Here is a 20,775-nt window from a genome sequence, read left to right on the forward strand (position 1 = left end):
GGGCCTGGGTGGCTCAGTCGGTTGAGTGGCCGACACTTGATGTCAGCTCAGGTCATGATCTCAGAGTCATGGGACTGAGCCCCGAGCCGGCCCCACGCTCAGTGTAGTCGGCTTATTCTTCTCCCTCCTCCTCTCCGCTCCTCTCCCTGCTCCCTCTCCCCTCTAAAAGTAAATAAAATCTTTAAAAACAAATAAATAAATAATAAAATACATATAATCTATATTCCCTGAGAGATTTAAGAGGATATCATGCCTGTGAAAAAAAGAATCAACTAGAGATCCTGAAGATTAAAGTTGGATTGCTGAAATACAAATTCAACAGTTGGGCCAAATAGCAGAATGGGCACAACTGAAGAATATATTAAAACAGTAAGACTGAGTTGAGGAATTCAGCCTGAAAAGGGGAGGGGGGGGAAGATGCAAAGTATGAAGGAAAAATTAAGAAATATGGCAGCAGGGGCACCTGGGTGGCTTAGTCAGTTAAGCGTCCAAGTCTTGATTTTGGCTCAAGTCATGATCTCAGGGTTGTGAGATCAAGCCCCATGTTGGGCTCTGCACTGGGCATTGGAGCCTGCTTAAGATTGTCTCTCGCCCTCTCCCTCTGCCTCACCCCCTCTTCCTCCTGAAAGAAAGAAAGGAAGGAAAGAAAGATAGATGGCAGATCTAAAAGTTCCAATATTCACGCAATAGGAATTCCACAAAGAGAGAGTACAGAGAACAAAGCATAGAAACTACTCAAAGAAACAGAAGAAAATGATTTCTCAGAACTTAAGAAACTCATGAGTCTTCCGATTGAAGATATGGTAAGTACAGAGCAACATAAAGGACAAGAGACCTATATCCTAGCAAAATTCCTGACCAGCCCCCTTCCCCAACCCCAAATGCTTCCAGAGCAAAATAAAAATCAAATGAAAATAGATTATCTTATAAAGGAGTAAGAATCAGATTGACCAGATTTTTTTAAAAAATATTTTATTTGTTTATTTGTCAGAGAGAGAGAGAGCACAAACAGGGGGAGCAGCAAAGGGAGAAGCAGGCTCCCCGCTGAGCAAGGAGCCTGATGCGGGACTCGATCCCAGGACCCTGGGATCATGACCCAAGCTGAAGGCAGATGCTTAACCGATGAGCCACCCAGGCATCCCATATTGACCAGATTTTTAACAGGCAACAAGAAATGCCAGACAATAGATTTGCTTCGTCTATCATACAACAGCCAATGCGTAGAAACAATCTGTGTGTCCATAATGGATGAACAAAATGTAATGTGTGTGTGTGTGTGTGTGTGTGTGTGTGTGTGTGTTTGTGTGCATACACAATGAAATATTCAGCCTTAAAAAGGAATGAAATTCTGATACATTCTACAACATGGATGAACCTTGAAATACTGTACTAAGTAAAATAAGCCAGACATAGAAGAAAAAATATTGTATGATTCCATTTATATGAGGTAGCTACACTAGCCAAATCACAGAAACATAAAATAGAACACAGCTTCCCAGAGGTGGGAAAGGAGGTAATGGGAGTTATTCTTTAATGGGTAAGAGTTTCTGTTTAGGGTAATGAAAAAGTTTTAGAAATAGAAGTGGTGATGGTTGTATAATATTGTGAATATACTTAATGCCATTGAGTTGCACACTTGAAAATTACTGATATGGTAAATTTTATGTATATATTAACACAATTTAAACAAAAGAAAAAAAAAGAAGAAACCTGAGACCAATTAATTACCATGGAAGAAATCTTAGTGAGAGTCAAAGATCTGCCTTTAAGAGAGGTAACACACCCAGATGGTTTTACAGGCGAGATCTACCAGCTCTGACAATGTATTAACATCCAGAATATATAGAAGCAATAAGAAAGGAATAAATAACTCAATAGACAAAAAGGTGATTATAAACAGGCATTTCAGAGGAAATGCAAATGGCCAATAATCAAAAGAAAACTAGTCTCAGTAGTCACCAGGGAAATGGAAATGAAAGGAACACGATGCTGTTTTTCATCCACCAGTTAAATAAAAAAGGAAAACTGACAAGAAAATATAAAGCATTGCTGAAGGTACGGCGAAGTGGGTACTCACATACTGTGCAGATGGTACTATAAAACAGCTAAAACCTCTTGGGAGGGCAAATGGGCAGTGGTTATTAAAATTTTAATTGCACTTTACCCATGACCCAGAATCTATCTTAGGGAAGTATTTATAGATGTGCGAAAAGGTATAGCTTTTTAAAAATTAGAGGCAAACAATCTAGTGATATGAAAATGGTTAAATAATCTGTGGTATGTTATACTACGGAATTCCAGGCATCAATTAAAAAAAACGAGGTAGGGCGCCTGGGTGGCTCAGTCGGTTAAGCATCTGCCTTTGGCTCAGGTCATGATCCCAGGGGCCTGGATCGAGTCCCACATGGGGCTCCCTCCTCAGTGGGGAGTCTACCTTTCTCTCTGCCCCTCCCCCAATTTGTGCTCTCTCTCTCTCTCACACGGCGTGCACTCCCTCTCTCTCGCAAAAATATATAAATAAAATCTTAAAAAAATAAAATCAAAAAAATTTAAAAAATAACAAAAAGAATTAGGTCGGTCTGTACATATCAATGTAGAAAAATCTCTAAAATACATCGCGAGTTAAAACCAAAAAGTAAGTTTCAGAACGAAGCATATGGTGTGAAACGATTTACTTAAAACCAAACAAACCAAAACCACAAACTGAAACTATAGATTTCTGTAAATCACAGATAAAAATCGAGAGGAATCCATATTAAATTGATCATAGTCACTACCGTCACTGCCTGTATAGGTAGCACTAGGATCTCAGGGAGAGCTAAAGGGGACTTCAGTTCCATCTGTATATATGACTTTTTTAAAAATAAAGAAAATGTATACCTCTATTACATAATTACTTACATGATTAAAAATACAGAAACTTAAGGAAAAAGGATTGTAGTAATCAGGCCTGATTAAGAAGACAGAAATGCTGTTAAGAGCCAGCCCCTTTGTCTCTTCTTTGTTCAAGAAAGGTCAGGATTCGTCAATTGTGATCATCTCTGCCTCCTCAGTATTCTCTCTGCTGCTATTTCTAATAGAAAAGACACTGAAGGGCGCCTGGGTGGCTCAGATGGTTAAGCGTCTGCCTTCGGCTCAGGTCATGATCCCAGGGTCCTGGGATCGAGTCCCGCATCGGGCTCCCTGCTCCTTGGGAGCCTGCTTCTCCCTCTGCTTCTCTCTCTTTCTCTGTCTCTCATGAATAAATAAAATCTTTAAAAAAAAAAAGAAAAGAAAAGACACTGAATTCACTCCCCTCTTATTCTCCTTTTGAATCTGAATCTTCCTTCTAAGCATCAGGCTTTCTTTCTATGACTCTGAATGTGGGATTCAAAGTCGACAGAGGTAGGAAGAAGAGGCTAACTCATCGTTTTGTCACATCTTAAGTTCTAGTGGCAAATGAGACTTTCCAAAAACAGCCACAGCAGTATAGCCCATCCCACATGCTCTTTTCATCAATGGGACTTTGACATTCCTCCCACTGAAGGCGTAGGGGAGACTACGTTCCTTCCTCTCTAATCCTGGCTGCCTTGTGATGACGGGAGTGACACTACGTGATTTCCAAGGCCTAGTTCTCTTGGGAGGCTCATTCTTGGGACCCAGCCACCTCACCGTGAGGAAGACCAAGCAGCCCATGGAAGACAACTCAACTGAGCTCCCAGCGGACAACAAGCACCAACTTGCCAGCCATGAGAGTGAGCCATGGATCCCTCAGGCCCCTCCTGACCCACCTGAGCCGATGCTGCATGGAGCAGAGGTGAGCTGTTCCTGCCGAGGCAGGTTAAATTACATGAGTGAAACACCTGTTGTTATAAGCCTTACTAAGTGTGGTGGTGGCCTGTCACAAGGAAAGAGACAACAGGAACAGTTTCCCTCACAAATGTGGACAACTCTTAACTCACCAGCTGCCCCTCCAGTGATGCCAGGCCAGCAACTATCGGACAGAGACTGCTTTAGAAGACATGGTAAGGAGCTGGAAAGGGGTGGAGTAGACATCTATATCCCACAGAGTTACATCAGATGACATCTGAGGGTCCTTCTTACAAGAAGATTCTGCAGTGAACATACTGAGCTAAGTGCTGAAGCGCATCCTAGTGCCATCTTTTCCCAAAGGAGAAGACTGCCTTCTCCAATGACCTTTTACCTTTCAGAAAGCTGCCGGATCTGTGGAATTCCCATATACTTGTAGAAGTGCTCCAGAACATTCATCACACCTTGAAGAAGGTTAGCAACTTCTCCATACTGTCTTCGCCTGGTCATGGCTCTGCAAGGGAATAAGAAGCTGAGAATCTAGAAAAACATGAAGGACACAAGATACAGATGTGGAAAAACCCACTCTGAGCTACAAAACAGACGTCAACTCGATGTAACCATTTACTGAGCACTGAGTATATATGGGCTTGCACACTAGAGGTTAAAAAAAAAAAAAAAAACAGACCTAGCCAAAATCGTCAAAGTGACATTGCTCAGTAAGAGAGACAGAGCCAAGTACACATCTGATACCAAGTGGGATAAACTGAGTTCTAAACAGAAACACACATTATGTGTTATGAAAGGTACAAAAGAATGTGTGGGTGATGGATTCTCGTTGGATGGGGGTAGGGAATCTGCGAAGACTATGGATTTGCGCTGGGTATTATGGGATTAGCAGACTTTTAACAGAAAACAGGGATAGGAATGTTACTGTCTGAGGATTATAGCATATGGGCAAACCAAACACATCTTCCCACGATACAACAAAGGGCATTTATATGTTAACTCAAATCTGGAGGTTTTAAGCCAATGTTAAGTAACTGTTCCAAATATGTCTACTTTCCCTATTACTAAGGTTAATGAAGTTTAAATAAAAGGATACTAATAAAAGCAACAGTTACACACACAAGGAAGGTCAAATTATTAGATCTAAATTTTTTATTAGAGTTGGGCTTTTAAATTAAATGTATAATATATGACTTCCCTTAAGAGGCATTAAAAAAAAAAGAGGCATTTAAGAAGACAGTACCAGGTTCAAACCAATGTGTTCGGGTGCTAATGCAGCCTGGTCTGATAGTCTGGTGGGAAGGAACATCTGGAGCATCTGGAGCAAGGAACAAGGAAACTGCTCTTCTAGCCTCCCACTGGCTGGCTCATATCTCTGATCACTACTTGCAGGAGGACAGACTAGGGTTTGCTGGAGCTCATACAATGCCCGGAGAGACCAGGAAGGGTCTGACCCTGTCCTCCCAGCTTCAGATGATGCATCTAAATTTCTATGAAGATGTTCTTTCTCTGTCTACATATGAGACACTACTGAAGCTGGGGCAGGGGGAATTCTCAGCCGTGTTAGAATCTTGCTAGTAAAAGAGGCATTTGGATTGCTTCTTGTGGTAAATAACCAGCTCTTCCTTTTAATACTACTTCTAATGTCCTCATGCATCATTCCCTACAGCTCCTCTATAAACCAAACAGGATGCTACAGTCTTTGAAAAAGTGGGTTGAAAAAAAAGTGGGATGAATGATAAATCAAGACTTTCTTTATTTCTTGCTTGCTTGCTTTCTTGCTTTCTCTCTCTCTTTTTTAAAGCCCTATTTCTATACAGAACATCCAACGTACTGCAACTAAGCCCAACACAAGCAGGAAAACTTGCCAAGGCAGGGGCTACAGGGAGAGATTATGGTCCTGAATGACCTTGCTGGCCTTAATGGTAGAGATCTACCACATTTAAACGAGCCGTATTCTTGGAATCATCCTCCACATGCTATCTGGGTCCTTTCCACACTCACTTGCAAACTCACTTCCAACTTTCAGGTGTTTGTTACATTTTGAACACCAGAGGGCACAAAGCCAAATGGTAACTAAACACTTGAGACCAATTTGCAGAAAAGTGGGGCAGAATAGCGAGCCTTCCCTGGCTGAGGAGTAAAATACCTATGATGCCATGTTCTTTACATGGCACGTTCATTTCCTGTGGACCCCAAAGAGAAAGCTGACGCTGCTTACTCGAGGGAATCCACGCCACCTGCTAACATGTGCAGGTGGTTCAGCGTTGTGATTGAGGTGGTCAGGTGGCGTTTGGCATGATCTAGCTGCTTAATATCGCGGGTGATTTCTTTAACCTAAGTAGTGAAAAACCACAGGAGAAAAAGGAAGGTTAAGAAAGATGTAAATCCATTTGCAAGTAGCTCCACAAGAAAATAAGGCAAATGAAGCAAGGAAAAAACCCTCAGGTTAGCTCCAGGAGAAAACACGTACATTCTCATCACATATAAAATCAAAATACCTTCCAATCAGTCCATTTAAATTTCATTTGGCATTTCTTCAGAAGGCTTTACCCAGGGGTACAAAATCTTCAACTGTGAGAACAAAATGAACTTTATTTTTCACCCCAAATGGAGTGATCCAAATAGCAATTTAGTATGGAGCTTACAGGGTCCAGGAGCCAAGTTTGGCACATCTCCTCTTGAACAAGGTCAGAAAAGTATGCCTTCTGATGGGGGGCTACTAGGTTCGACACAAAATGGACAGTATTAGTCGGCTAATTCTGTTGAATCGATCTTTATTCATGGAACTAGGGTTTACTGCCCGATCCCCAGCAAGGAAAGACTTGCTCTCAAATCTCAAGAAGACTAAAATAACATAACATATGCCTAACATGTACTGTCACAGAGGAGATGTGAAGTTGTCAGGAGCAAGAAGATAATGGGGGAAGTAAAATTCAGACAGTGTTGACCCAGTAGATCCAAGAGAAATAAACTCTGTACCTGGAATACAAGTATATTTCAGTCACTAGAAAAGCGCATTCAGTAATGAAGTGGGAACAATTCTCCAACTTTACTAACATTTAGGTAGAATGTTCCACTGAACTGCCTGAGTTTATGTTGACCAAGAAACTTTCTGAAGAGCAATTTGGTTTCCTGGGTTCTCTGATGCCTGGAAGGAAGAGAGTGCCCTGGACACTAGGCACAAATATTCTAGTCACTGGAAAGACCTATCTCCCATTAAAAGTGAAAAACTTGGTGGTGAGTTAAGTTCACATGATCTGGTTTTTCAGAGTTTGATCACCCCGGGTGAACCCATAAAGTAAAGATTATGACCCTCACAGCTTCGTTCCACACCCACAAGCCTGCTAAGCTGACCTGGATCCTGGCAGTAAAAGTCTCTCTCACGGGGAATTCCCCATTGAGCCCACTCTCCCTGTAATTCTCAGGCCATCAAAATCTTTATTTCTATTCCCTGGGGGTGGGGGTAGGGGGGTGGGAATAGGTTAAGAACTTCTTCATGGAGTAACTGAGCTTAGGGAAAAACAAGAACAGGTGTGGTACAGTGAACTAGTACAGGAGTTTGGTCCTAGAATCTGATAACCCACTTCCAACACTGAAATCATCACCCTCTTCTCTACAAAAAAATCCCTGCACCTCTTCTGAGCTTCCTTAGCTCCAGCGCTAACATCAGGAGCCTTAACTATTGCATGAAAAGTCACAGCCACCTGTGACTCTACTCATTCCTACATTATTAGTTAGCCACTAAATCCTGAATGTTCTTCCTGTGTCTCATCACAAAAACTGTCCCTTTCTTCTCATCCTTCAGGCCCTCCCTGGAGCTCTGCACCAGAAGTGACTGGTCTCTCCATTCCCAGTACCTCCCATCCCCCCATCACATATCCTGTGCTTCCCTAGACAAATCGAGCTCAGGCAAAGGATTCTCAGGTCAAAGTCACAGAGATCATTATACAAATAGGATACCCGTAGTTAATGTACCTTAACTGTTAGCCAGGGACAGCCAAAAAACGACAGAACATGACATGGCAGGTTTTGGAGTTAGGCAGCTCTAGGGTTGAATCTCAGCTCTTCCACTCACCAACTCTGTCCTAGAATAAGCTCCTTAGCCTCACTGAGTCTCAGTTTCCTCATCTGTAAGATGAGTCATCATAGAGGCACCTGGGTGGCTCAGTCAGTTAAAGCACCTGCCTTCGGCTCAGGTCGTGATCCCAGGGTCCTGCGATCGAGCCCTGCATTGGCCTCCCTGCTCAGCGGGGAGACTGTTTCTCCCTCTCCCTCTGCCCCTCCCGCCCTGCTCATGGTCTTTCTCTCAAATAAATAAATCTTTTTTTTTTAAATGACTTTATTTATTTGAGAGAAAGAGAGAAAGCATGAGCAGGGGGAGGGAGAAGCAGGTGTGAGAGCTAAATTAGATTACTTATATAAAAGGTATCTATGGCACAGTATTTGGCACATTGGAGGAGCACAACAATTATCAGTTCTCTCTTCAGTCCTACCTCTTCTTCCCTTTAGCAAAGCGCTAGCCAGGAGAGCAAACTGCTTTAAAATAAAACATCTCCTAACTTTCATGATTCGACGGCCTATGGATGGTGCTGAGGCAGTGCATCCTTGGGGAAAGAACCACAAATCCAAATCCCTCTCTGATGACATACAGCCTCCTCTCAAAGACTATTTAATTCTGTGACAAAGCACAGATATTAGTATTTTTCCTCTGATGAAAGGGTTCTGTTCCTCTGACCCCTCATTTGGCAGTGAAGGCCCATAACGCTGCCTGCCTGGAAAGAAGAACAGGAAGCGCTAACGGTAAGGACAGCGACGACCGATTCTGACTCAGGGGCTGTGGCTGTCACACACGATCTCATTTAGTCCCCACAATTCTATGATGTACCCAGACTATTATCTCCATTCTACAGTGATGAAACCAAGGCACAGATGGGTTCAATAACTTGCCACAGTTAGTAAGTAGAGGGGCTGGATCCCAACGCAGGCAGCCTGTCTGCAGAGGTCATGCTCTCCACTATTCAGTCAAGCTGCCCGTCCCCCTCCACTCCATATCCTTCCCTATTGTGCCAAATGGCCACTGAAGAGAGCTGCAGCATACACAGAAATGTGACATCAGCTCTGTTCCTGTAGTGAATCAGAAGAGGATATAGGGCGAGAAGACGGTAAGGATTTGGGAGTTTTTGTAACCAAAAGTAGGGGGGAAAATGACATTAGTAACGACTTCAGTCACAAGCCTAGTACTATGCTCAGTGCCCCTCATACATTTAATTCTTCAACAATCCTTTAAGGCAGGTGTGATTGTTCTTATCTTACAGTTGAAGAAACTCGAATTCAGAGACAATTCAGAGACATGACATTACGTGGTCAGAATGTGAACACAGGAGCTAACGTTTTATAGTGAATCCCCCCTCCCCCCATGGAGTAGGAGTGGGGAAGGCTGGATTCTTGGTGAGCAGGGAGGCCTCCTGAGTACATCACCGGGGAACACAAATCTGTCAAGGGGGAACTTAATCAAAACCATAAGCACGTATCGTGGCAGGAGACGTCCTCCCTCCCAGATCCTGTACCAGTTTTCACGCTATACCAAGTTACATATCATATATCTTAACTGAGAAATACATGATATATACAAATGCCAGAGAAAGGAATCCAAAATGACTAGAAAACTATTTTTGGGAAAGAAGAAGGAAACTTTTCCTATTTAAAAACAGGGCTGCAAATGTAGGGCAGCAGGGATGGTGAGTCACGGCATGTCTAGCAGCTCCTCTTGAATCGATCTGGAATGTTCTCAACAGGGCTTGCTTTAGAGATGTGGGTGCTGTGGTTGGCAGCGAGTGGGAGAAAAAGCCCAGTAATTAGTATGACTGGACAAGAACCTAACTTCCTCTTCAAGTGCAAAAAAGTTAGGAAGAAACCTAAACTCACCATTTGCTCTGATTTTTCTGCTTTGTCTTTGATATCTTTGATTTTGCCAAAGAGTTGCTGAATAGCTTTCTGGGCCTCTTCAAGTGCCTAGAATAAGAGAAAGACATGACAAACAAGCAACACAAGACAGCACCAGTCACTACACTATAATCGAGTCTAGTTTCGGAAGAAAACTACCATAAAGCTCTCTTGATTCATTGTACTTATGTAGACAATTTTACTGCGCCAAAGTAGTAGACAGACTCTAGGATGTGGATACAGGCAAATAAACAGGATTCTTGCCAACCTGAATCATAAAGTTTTAATTTAAAAACGATCTCCCTCCAGCTCCGGGATTACATGTTTTAAAAAAAATTTTCCTTTTATTATTTATTAAATTCAATTAATTAACATATAGTGTATTATTAGTTTCAGATGTACAGTTCAGTGATTCATCAGTTGCATATAACACCCAGTGCTCATTACATCACGTGCCCTCCTTAATGCCCATCACCCAGTGATGCCCATCTCCCCACCTCCCGCCCCTCCAGCAACCCTCAGTTTATTTCTTATAGTTAAGAGTGTCTTATGGTTTGTCTCCCTCTCTGATTTCATCTTATTTTATTCTTCCCTCCCTTAGAGATTACTACGTTACTGATAACATATAAACAAAACATGCACATTTGTGCCTTTTTGTTTGTATGTACATGCACACATCCATAATAACCGTCAAAGCTTGTAGAGAGACACAGGTGGCTATAAGTTGGGAGAAACTCTGAATTTAGAAAGTTCTAGAAGGGTGTACTTTCAACAAAATGAACTGTACATGGGGATTCCAGGACTGTGGCAAACCTTAAAGACATTTCTAGTACCCCGTTTGGAAACCTAGGACATGAAGTTAGAAAAGGACACTTAAAGCTAACAGTGAGCCAAATGTTTCTACTGAAAAACCTAGAAGATGGATGCCACACAAGAAAAGCATGATAAGCCACGATAGCTTCTGTGAGTAGGAGAAGCGATATTTTGGGAGCTGTCAGGGTGCTAAAATCACACATGTGCAAGACATATGTACTTAGAAAAGATGCAGCAGTCAGAAGAAGAACTCATTCTGCATTTCATCAAACACACTTTATTGATGTTGGATTGAAGAGTGGTTTGTCCTACCCGGGCCTCACAAGCCCTCTCTGAAGGCAATGATAAGGCCAGTGTAAGCCTAGAGCTGTGTGTGGCCCTCTCAGCCTGCACAGGGAAACAGCCAGCCTCCCTGAGAGCTTCCCACAGAGGGAAGAGGAAAGCAGAGCCGAGATGAAGGGAGGACAGAAGCCCTGACAGAATGATTTGGACTTCTGTGTTCAGCTATACCCAATGAAAATGCCTCTAGATCCTGAACTCAACTCATACGTCTTTTGTACTTTAAAAAACATCCCCAAAAAGCAAACTCGGGCTAGCTTCCTCTGCAGCAAATTCCTTCCTTGCTGGAGGCAGGGCTTGTGTCTTCCTTTCCTTCATAGGTTTCCCGGGCTGTCCACTTCTTCTGATACTGGGAATCCTTGCTGCTTTTGGAGTTCCTTGCCCTGTGTGTGGCTCAATCGCAAACAGTTGTTTCACACGCTGAGCTGTTGCACGTGATTGTGTTACGGCCTCTAAAATGCATGTCCAGGGGCGCCTGGGTGGTTCAGTCATTAAGCGCCTGCCTTCGGCTCAGGTCATGATCCCAGAGTCCTGGGATCGAGCCCCGCATCGGGCTCCCTGCTCCACGGGAAGTCTGCTTCTCCCTCTCCCACTCTCCCTGCTTATGTTCCCCCTCTCGCTGGGTCTCTCTGTCAAAATAAATAAATTAGATCTCTAAAATAAATAAATAAAATAAAATAAAATAAAATAAAATAAAATAAAATGCATGTCCAGAAGGTCCTCTGAGAAGCCATTCCTTGAGCCCATTGTGGCCAAGTCTGAGGGTACACTATTCCGGGTGCGGCTTGCACCCCCTCCTTGGGCAGGCCAGGTCAGTGTGTGTTTTCTCTGCTGGATCGCTTCATTTGTATCTACAAAGGTTTGTGAGCAAAGGAGCTTTTATACTTGTGATTTCTGCCACCTGGGCACAGGATTTTAATCACCAGAAAGTCTGGTCTTTGAACAACAGCTGGCATTGCTATCAGATCCAAAAATTCCTAACTTGGGAAATGTTACCGAAAAAGCAGGAAACAATCGAAAGACAAGATGGAATGGAAATGGGTCGCAATGAGCAGCTCCTCTTAATCCCATTCTGCCCCAAGAGGATGCCTCACTCGGCAACCTTCCCTCCTGGTTTCTTGCCATCCTGCTTTCTCATTGTAGGATTCAGCTCCCCGAATCAGCTGTGGTGGTGTGAGGAAGCCCTGTATTTTCCAGCCAGCAGGCAGCAGTGAGGCCCGCCTCTGCTGTCTCACTCTGTGTGCACGCTCTCTGGGTATCCGCTCCCTCATTTGCAAAGTGATGATGATGGCACCTATTTCCATGGTTCTGGGGAAGATTCAATGACATGACAGGTGTAAAAAACTGCACAAGTATTAGGTTTATTTCCAGGGTTGAGGACCATCCAAGCAAACGCATGCCTGCATCTCTGCATAGACACACAGAGACATGCATATATAATGTCACAGAGACATGCATATATAATGTCCCCTTGACCATACCTTTCCCTCTCAGCACGACCACGAGGCCTGCCCACTCTCTGATGCTTCCTACCCTAAACCACTCCCTGAGTGAACCCTCGTCCACTCATTCCACCTCCCCGTCCCCCCAAGAATTCTCTTCTTTATTTCTAATATTCACCTCCTCAAAACCAGCATACAAGCTAGATTCTCTTGAGCGCTGCTTACTACCATCCCACCCAACTTCAGATTTCCTAAGATTATGACAAACCAAGTTCTAACAAAATCTTTGAAAAGGATAAGAAGGAATAAAATATCAAATGTCCATTTACAACCAAAGGAGTGAAATTTCAAAATAAAACGTTCAACACAGCTACTGACAGTGTGCAAACCTTTGTTGTCTCCCATGGCCTAGTTCAAATGCCACTTCTTCCCCTTCCTTCCCAATACCTCTCCTATAAACATGCGGCACACAGTGGAATTAATTCATTCATCATCTGGGTGCCTCTGATCCTTTATGCATACTTAACATTTATAATAATTTTTTTGTGAATGTGTCTTTTGGTTGGACCATGACATTCCTAAAAGGCACGGACCGTATCTCATTCATTGTGATTTACTGGCACCGAAGGCAGCGCCTAGAATAATACAGTAGGTGCTCAATACATGTTTATTAAGTTGAATTTTAAAATCAAGCACAGTACACACACACCCGCTCCATCTTTACTCTCAGGATAGTCAGGCAACAAACACATTAGCCACAGTAGTTATGGCTGTGCCAGCATTTCAACTGAAGGCCTTCTTTCAAGCAACATAATTCAGTTTTGCAATCCTCCCATACTGAAAAATATACCGGGTTAATTAACCTAGGAAATGAGACAGGAAAATGTTTTAACTTGCCATGCTATCAAATTTTGTAAAACTGTAGCTAGAATAGTAAATTACTCATACACACACACACACACACACACACATATACTTCACAAATATGTGTATATATGTATATATAAAATTGCATCTACCTCAGAACCCTCCATATATTCCTCTCCTTTCCATTTAAGAAAGGCATTTTTCTTTTTTTTTAAGATTTTATTTATTTGACAGAGGGAGAGACAGCCAGAGAGGGAACACAAGCAGGGGGAGTGGGAGAGAGAGAAGCAGGCTCCCCGCTGAGCAGGGAGCCCGATGCGGGGCTTGATCCCAGGACCCTGGGATCCAGACCTAAGCTGAAGGCAGATGCCTAACGACTGAACCACGCAGGCGCCCCAAGAAAGGCATTTTTCTATGATTGTCTTTGAATAAACTATATTTTTAGATTATTTCAGATATCTGTAAATACTAGATTATAATTTTTCCTTCTGAAATAATTGCTAAATCATTGTCTTTTGGCCATGCTGCTCAGGAACTAAAACAAATTTTAATATCCACTTTACTCAATCAACAAACACCATACTAGAGATGCAGGGATAAAAAATGTAATTCCTGCTCTCAAGGAGTTTATCCCTAATAAGGCAAATAGAATAACAAACAGTAAAAACATTGAGACATGATAATGATATGTTCAGAATGTTGTGGGAGCCCAGAGAGCCCACTGCCAACACTGGCTTCGTTTGTTCGTTTGGTAGGAAGAGAGAAAGAGAAGGAAGGAAGGCCCACAAATTCATCCTGAAGAAGATCACAACTTTACACGCTACCATTTAGGCCAGAATGTTTTACAATAATAGCAGTACGAGTAGTGAGTACCTTAAAAATGCTATTTTTCAAATCTATATTCTATCACAAATTCTCACTTTCCAGCCGCGCAGACCCTCGCTATCTTCACTGTCACTGACTGAAGACAACCTGTATCTGAATTGTTACTCTGAATTCCTGTGGCAGTTATAGTCCCAACTGCATTAGTCAGCATTTCATTAATTCATTTCTTCTATCATTCAACAAATATTTATTTATTTTTAAAAGATTTTTTTAAAAGATTTTATTTATTTATTTGACAGAGAGATAGAGAGAGTACAAGTAGGCAGAGAGGCAGGCAGAGGGAGAGGGAGAAGCAGGCTCCCCGCTGAGCAGGGAGCCCGATGTGGGGCTCAATCCCAGGACCCTTAGATCATGACCTGAACCGAAGGCAGCCGCTTAACCGACTGAGCCACCCAGGTTCCCCTTAAAAGATTTTATTTGAGAGAGAGAGAGAGCACAAGCAGGGGGAGGAGCAGAGGGAGAGGGAGAAGCAGAATCCCCGTTGAGCAAGGAGCCGATGTAGGGCTCGATCCCAGGACTCTGGGACCATGACCTGAGCCAAAGGCAGATGCTGAACCGCCTCAGCCACCCAGGTGCCCCATCAATAAATATTTATTGAACATCTTCCATGTACCAGATATTCCTCTAAGCACTGAAAATCCAATGGCAGATGAGATAGACATGGTCCTTCTCCCTGTCCTCAAGGAACTTACTCCGAGAAGTGGCAGGTGGGGAGAGATACTGGAAAGACAACTAACTAAAGAAAGAAAGTAGAAAATTTCAGAGAGGGACAGATGTGTTGGAGGAATTAAGCAGGGTGGTGGGAGAAAGGGAGATGGTGGTCATAGAAGAAAGAACATATGAACTGGGACCTGCAGGATGAGGAAGAGTCAGGATTTTTAGATCTGGAGTAAGAGAATTCCAAGTAGAGAGAATAGCAAATAAAAGATCCTGATGCAGAAAAAGACCTCGGTGTTTTGAAGGACCAAAAGTAAGGCAGTGGACGGCAGGTTATTGAAGTGGGAAGTGCTAATAATTTGGAGAAGCAGGCAGGCGCTGGAGCCTGGGGGGGCCTCAAAGGCCTGGTGAAATCACGGGGTTTTGTTCAAAGTGCAAAGAGAAGCCGCTGAAGGATTTTAAACAAGGGACTGGCAAATGGTTTGCATGTGTAAAAGACTGCCCTGGTGGCTATGCGGCAGGGGCCATACAGACTCAGGAATGAAAGAACAGACTGCTGGGAAGGGCTGCAGTGCTCTAGGTGAGAAACAGGGCAGTTCTAGAGCAGGCTGCCAGTGGTGCTGGGAAGAAGTGGAGTGACTGGGATTTCTAGAAAGATCTGAAGTCCCTGCGGGACTCCTTGAGGACTAGATGCGGATAATGAGGGAAAGGAAAGAATCAAGGATTACTCCTCCGGGTGTGAGCGCAGCACGTAGTCTGCCCGTCCCTCCCCCTTTGCTCCTACCACCTGCCTGTGCACGTGCGCTTTCTCTCAAATAAATAAATAAAATCTTTTTTTAAAACGTATGTAAATTAGGATAGAGAATGCCACTGAATTTGACAACAGGGACGTTGCTGACGACCTTGACAAGAACAGGTGCAGTGGAGTGAGGGGATGGAAGTGGAGACGAGTACAGAGCAGGGGCCAGAATACAAAATATTTACTATCGGCTCTTAGCAGGAAAGGTCTGTTGACCCCTGGGGTAGATTATTGTTTCAAAAAGTGTTTGCTAGGAGAAGACAAGAAAAACGGGGCAACAAATGGAATGGAGGGAAGACATTTTGAAGATGAGCGATGCTTCCACGGGCCAAGTGTGGGAATGATTCAACAGAAGAGAAGTTGATTCGGGAGGTTGGGGGGGGTGGTAATGGGACAATCAGAGACTAACTTTTTTACAATGTTCTTAGATTATTTAGTGTGTAAGTATTAGCTCTTGGGGCGCCTGGGTGGCTCTGTCGGTTGGGCGTCCAACTCTTGGTTTTGGCTCAGGTCATGATCTCACGGTCGTGGGACTGAGCCCCGAGTCAGGCTCTGCACTGAGCTGTGTGGAGCCTGCTTGGGATTCTCTCTCTCTTTTCCCTCTGCCCCTTCCTCCCCACTCACGTGCTCTCTCTCTCTCTCTCAAATATATTAGCTCTCAAACAGGGCTGTAAATGTCCTTTAGAGTGTAGACCAAGGACACGGCTGGCATTCTTATATCCCCTATAGGTTCAGGCAATCACCCATGATGGCTGCCAGACGGACAGGTCCAGTTTATGATTACTGTCTCGGTATCATCATTAATAGCTCCTTCTCACTCTGAAAAGTGACTCGGGTGATTGATCATCTATATGGTCACATCACCTACAGAGTCTAACCAAAGCTAAAGCACAGCTGGAACTTGACAAAAACTTGCCAACTGACTAAAACTGTCACGGGGCACTTCTCAGAAGAGTAGCCGTGCTGAGACTGCTACTCTGAGCAAGGGGTGCTGACTGACACCCCTGCCTTTCCCTAACCTCAGACACACCTACCAGCAGTGGTTCAAAAACACAGTGCCATGCTTTCTGTAACTGTTATCTATTTGGCAAATATGGAGTCTCATGCCCATGATGCTGCAAGGGGTCAATAAATTCTAAACCCTTCGGAGTCTTCTAAAAGATGGCAGGTCATGGTATAAAAAAGCACTACCTGAAAGGCAACCGCCCACCAGAAAGGACTAACTTTTGGGGGCACAGCTTGCACAGAATTCTGTGATATTATTGATCATGTCATGCACAGTGATGCTCTAATGGGATTATAAGAACCATCTTCTAGCCAAGCACCCTAAGACACATGACATTCAGCTCAGAGAGGCAAAAAGGACCAAGTTCTACACTTAGATATAACGTCTGAAGACATGTGCACGATCCCTACTCAGAGAGTTTCTACCCGAAGTTGTTCTTCTCAATATGGCATCCTACCAGAACCGTCTCTGCTGAAGGTACCACATTTTTCTTCCAGCAAACAAATAAGACTCACACAATCTTACATTTCAGCCTTAAAGAAAGATAAACTGTTTGCCAGATTTTTTTTTCCCCCGACTGGAATACTTTTGCTTGTTGTAACAATGTACGAAGTTGAGGAAATTTAATACGATTCATTTTCCAGAGTCAACAGGGTTCTTCTGAAGCTCATCCCATTAAGCAGAGCCATTCTCAACACACACCCTAATGTTTGATATCTAATCTCTCATAATCAATCACACAGGAAGAAGAGTGCTTTGACATTTGGAAGAATCATTAAAGACTTACAAAAGGTGAAGTATTTAGTAAAATACTTTTACTACCTGGCTAATCAGAAAATGTGCTGAAAGATTCTGGCACTGTCACTAGATACTCTTTAAAATAAAATGTGGCTACTTTCCCATTCCAAGCTGTATGTGGATTAAAAACAGAACTAATCACCCAAAAAATGTCTGTTTTCAGTCTACCCTTACCGGAATTTCTAAACTGAGCATAGGAGTGTGGCTACAGCCTGCATTCGAGGGTGTTATTAAGCAGCAGTTACTACAGCGGTCCTCTTTAGAGACTCTAATTCTACCACGGGGAGAGGCAAAGCATCCCACTGAGCTAGCTTAGAAGACTGAGCAGAACCAGTTAGGCTATCTCTGTATTTTTGTGCATCATTAACTGTAACCATTATTCTTCATTTTCCTTGCCTCCCGAAGTAGACCCTGATCAGACTACCGAAGCCATGTTAGGTCATGTGCACAGAAGATAAGCAGCATGGAACCTGGCACCACAGACTCCACTGCTTTTTTCTTTCATCTTTTACATTTTTTTTTCCAGAACTGTCGTTTGCCACTTGTGTAGACAGAGGAGATCTGAGCCAATGGAAATGCCTTGAGAAATTAACATCTCCTTTGGCTCGTAGATGCATGTGATTTTGTAGTTGCTCTATTAGAGAATTGTATCGCTTTTATCCTGAGTCCACAGGCAGCCTCTAAGAGATCTGAAACTGAGATCCCATTTGTCACCACTGCAGGAAGGAGGAAAAGGTTAATCATTTTCAGAAGAACTGGTATGGCTTTATGTTCCTTGAAAAAATACGGTGCTAATATTCAAGGTTTCTGGGAAGAAGGCTGTATTTTCCCACTATTCTGCTATCATTCCTGTGGCCCAACTTTACACTTGTCTGCCAATTCCTTTCCTATTGTTTGGAAAAGCAATGCATCATATTAGTAAAAACCAAGGGTTTTTGAACCAGCAGACTGGGATTTGAGTGTCGGCCTTGTGACTTACTGTGATCTCTATCAAGCCACTTTCCTTCTAGGAGGCACAGGCTCACCATTTCTAGAACAGGAGCTCCTACCTCAAAGACATTTGGTTAGGAAGGAACACAGGGCTTATTTGTGAACACCTTTGGAACTGCTTACCCAGTTCCTTCCTTCTGGGAATCTTCCTCTCATCGTGTTCTTACAGAGAGTCTGCTGTCTCAGAAGCAGGCCTGGTTCAAGGTGGGCCTTGAATAGTTTTCTTGTGACTTTCTAGAATAAATTGGCAAAGAGTGTTCATCTCTCTCTGGTGGGAGCCCCAAGATGAGAAGCTAAGTTAGAGAGCAGCAAGGTTCCCCAGTAAGGGAAGGAGGCTGGTCTCCAGGTAGGGATGATGAAGCCAACACATGCACAGAGACAGACACAGAAAAATTCTGAGTATTCCAATCCCGGGCTTGAATTGTTTGACAAGCTTAGTTGAGACACTACTCTTCCACGGTCTGACTTCAACTTCTTCAAAACAAGACACAAGTGCCTTTCAAATAGTCCTCCTTTTCGCCTAAGCCCACCTGAACTGGGATTTTGTCTTCCGCACCTGAGAGTCCTGACAGAGGCCTCAGCACATAAAAGGGGCTCACTAAATGGCCATTATTAATATTATTCCCAGATCTCCCAGATGCAGTATGATATTTCAAATGTGACTATCCCTTCAATAGCCAAAATTGTCGACCCATCCTTTAGAGTTTGCAAGAAAGCTGGTTAAGTTCAACACCTGCAGGCATATGCAGAAGAATGGCTCATGGATCAGCGAAACTTTTGAACTATGTACCTTTGAACTATGTTGAAAATGAGACATTCTCCAGGAAAAAAAAAGTTTCAATCTTTTGTTCACTTCCTCAATAAAAAGTAAGCCTATTATATGTACTATGCTAGATACTGAGAAGAAAAGAGCACTAGATGGGGACCCGTCTCTAAAGAGCTTGTAAACACGTAAGAAATAGAAATAACTGTAAGATAATGACACAAAGAGGGTATGAGTAAAGAATGCCAGAATCATTTGGAAAGCAAGGGACATCTACCGGAGGTAGACAGCCGGGGATAAGTAGCCTTTATTTATGGAATGTCCCTTGTTTTGATACTGCCTGCTACCCTTGGCGTCGCCAAGAGCCGTTGCTATGGAAACAGGGCATCGCAGCTGGAGGAGAGGTGCTTGAAGAAGCCACAGCAATAATAACAATGCAGCCCAGTCCCAACAACGGCGCCAAACAGTGGCAGAGGCTACAGGAGTCTCATGGCTATGGATGGCTGCAGGTGCACAGTTTCCTGTATCCTAGAACATACCAGGTACCTTCCAGGTCTGGCAGAAATTGTCAAATGGCAGATGGACACCCATGAGATGAGATGAGAATCACCAGTATTAACACTAACTCCTCCACTGCCCATTCAGAAACCTTAAGTATAAAGGGGTTTTGTTTAAAGCACAGATTTCTTTCCAAGTTTGTGAACCAAAAGAATGTAAAAGGCAAAAGGAATAACTCTCACCTTATTTGTTAAAATGCTCCGTTCCACCTAAGTCACTTTTATTTATGATTTCTGCAAACCACATCCACTAAAAACATGAACCAAAGAGTTCATTTTTATTGTTTTTAGGAGACAAGCCAGAAGTTAAAATCACAAGATGAGAATGGGATACAAATTCAGTGGTGCCCAAACAAGACTAAATATTGACATTTTAAAGTTCTGCTTATATCTGTTATCACTGTAACTTAAAATACGTTAGCCCTGAAATAGCTGGGAGTGACGAATGCATTTGAGCACAGCTCCCTCTGCAGAAATGTAACCCTGGGGGATGAGCACATTGAAAGCAACAACCCCAAATGGCAATGAGAAGGAAGTGTTTAAACAAATGTCTCAGCCAAATAAAAGGTACAGAAATTCAATATTTTTGGAGATGGGACACGCTTCAAGGAACCATTTGTCCAAGTTTAACAAAGGACTGCTTCCCACAAACAGCTCGCACTTCCTGGTTGCCAAGTTAAATTTGAATCCCCCATATTTTACTGCTACTCCTTATTTTAGTCACTTAGAAACTTTCACCTAGATCATGAGTCTTCACTCAGAAGAAAACAACCTTTTGTGCTGACATCTGGATGGTCCTTCAGCTGATTTCTGGAGATACCTTCTGTACCAAATGCCCTTTAGGCCACAGACTCCCCCCCCCCCCCTTGGGGCTTCATCTGAATGATCTTCTCTTCCTATTTCACTGAACTCTCTCCAATACCCCAGGTGTACACAGGCCTGTTTATCCTTGAGCTCTTTTTTCAGCCTAGTTTCCTCATCATGCTGAGACGGACCCTGAGGGTTAACCAGGCCAAGTCACTGTCCTTGCTAGGATTCCTTAGTGAACCACTTAACCATTCAGGCTCTGAAGGAGGAAAAAGGTGGCTCCCAAATCTGCTTTTAAACTATGTCAC

General features: G+C 43.1%; 1 protein-coding gene across 3 annotated transcripts in view; it reads right to left on the bottom strand.

The window, feature by feature from the left end:
• The window catches only part of VPS53 (VPS53 subunit of GARP complex), a 138,398-nt gene that overhangs the window by 93,441 nt on the left and 24,182 nt on the right, over nucleotides 1-20,775 (bottom strand). For all 3 annotated transcript variants that reach the window (XM_025851566.2, XM_025851565.2, XM_073879314.1), the window contains 3 exons: nucleotides 9,727-9,813; nucleotides 6,020-6,135; nucleotides 4,184-4,303 (listed from right to left, as the gene is read on the bottom strand). In XM_025851566.2, coding sequence (XP_025707351.1) covers nucleotides 4,184-4,303; nucleotides 6,020-6,135; nucleotides 9,727-9,813 — 323 coding nt within the window. The remainder of the gene's footprint in view (nucleotides 1-4,183; nucleotides 4,304-6,019; nucleotides 6,136-9,726; nucleotides 9,814-20,775) is intronic.

The sequence above is a fragment of the Callorhinus ursinus genome, unplaced genomic scaffold (assembly GCF_003265705.2).
Source record: "Callorhinus ursinus isolate GAN/ISIS: 27379988/994484 unplaced genomic scaffold, GSC_fseal_2.0 scaffold34, whole genome shotgun sequence".
Taxonomy (NCBI): domain Eukaryota; kingdom Metazoa; phylum Chordata; class Mammalia; order Carnivora; family Otariidae; genus Callorhinus; species Callorhinus ursinus.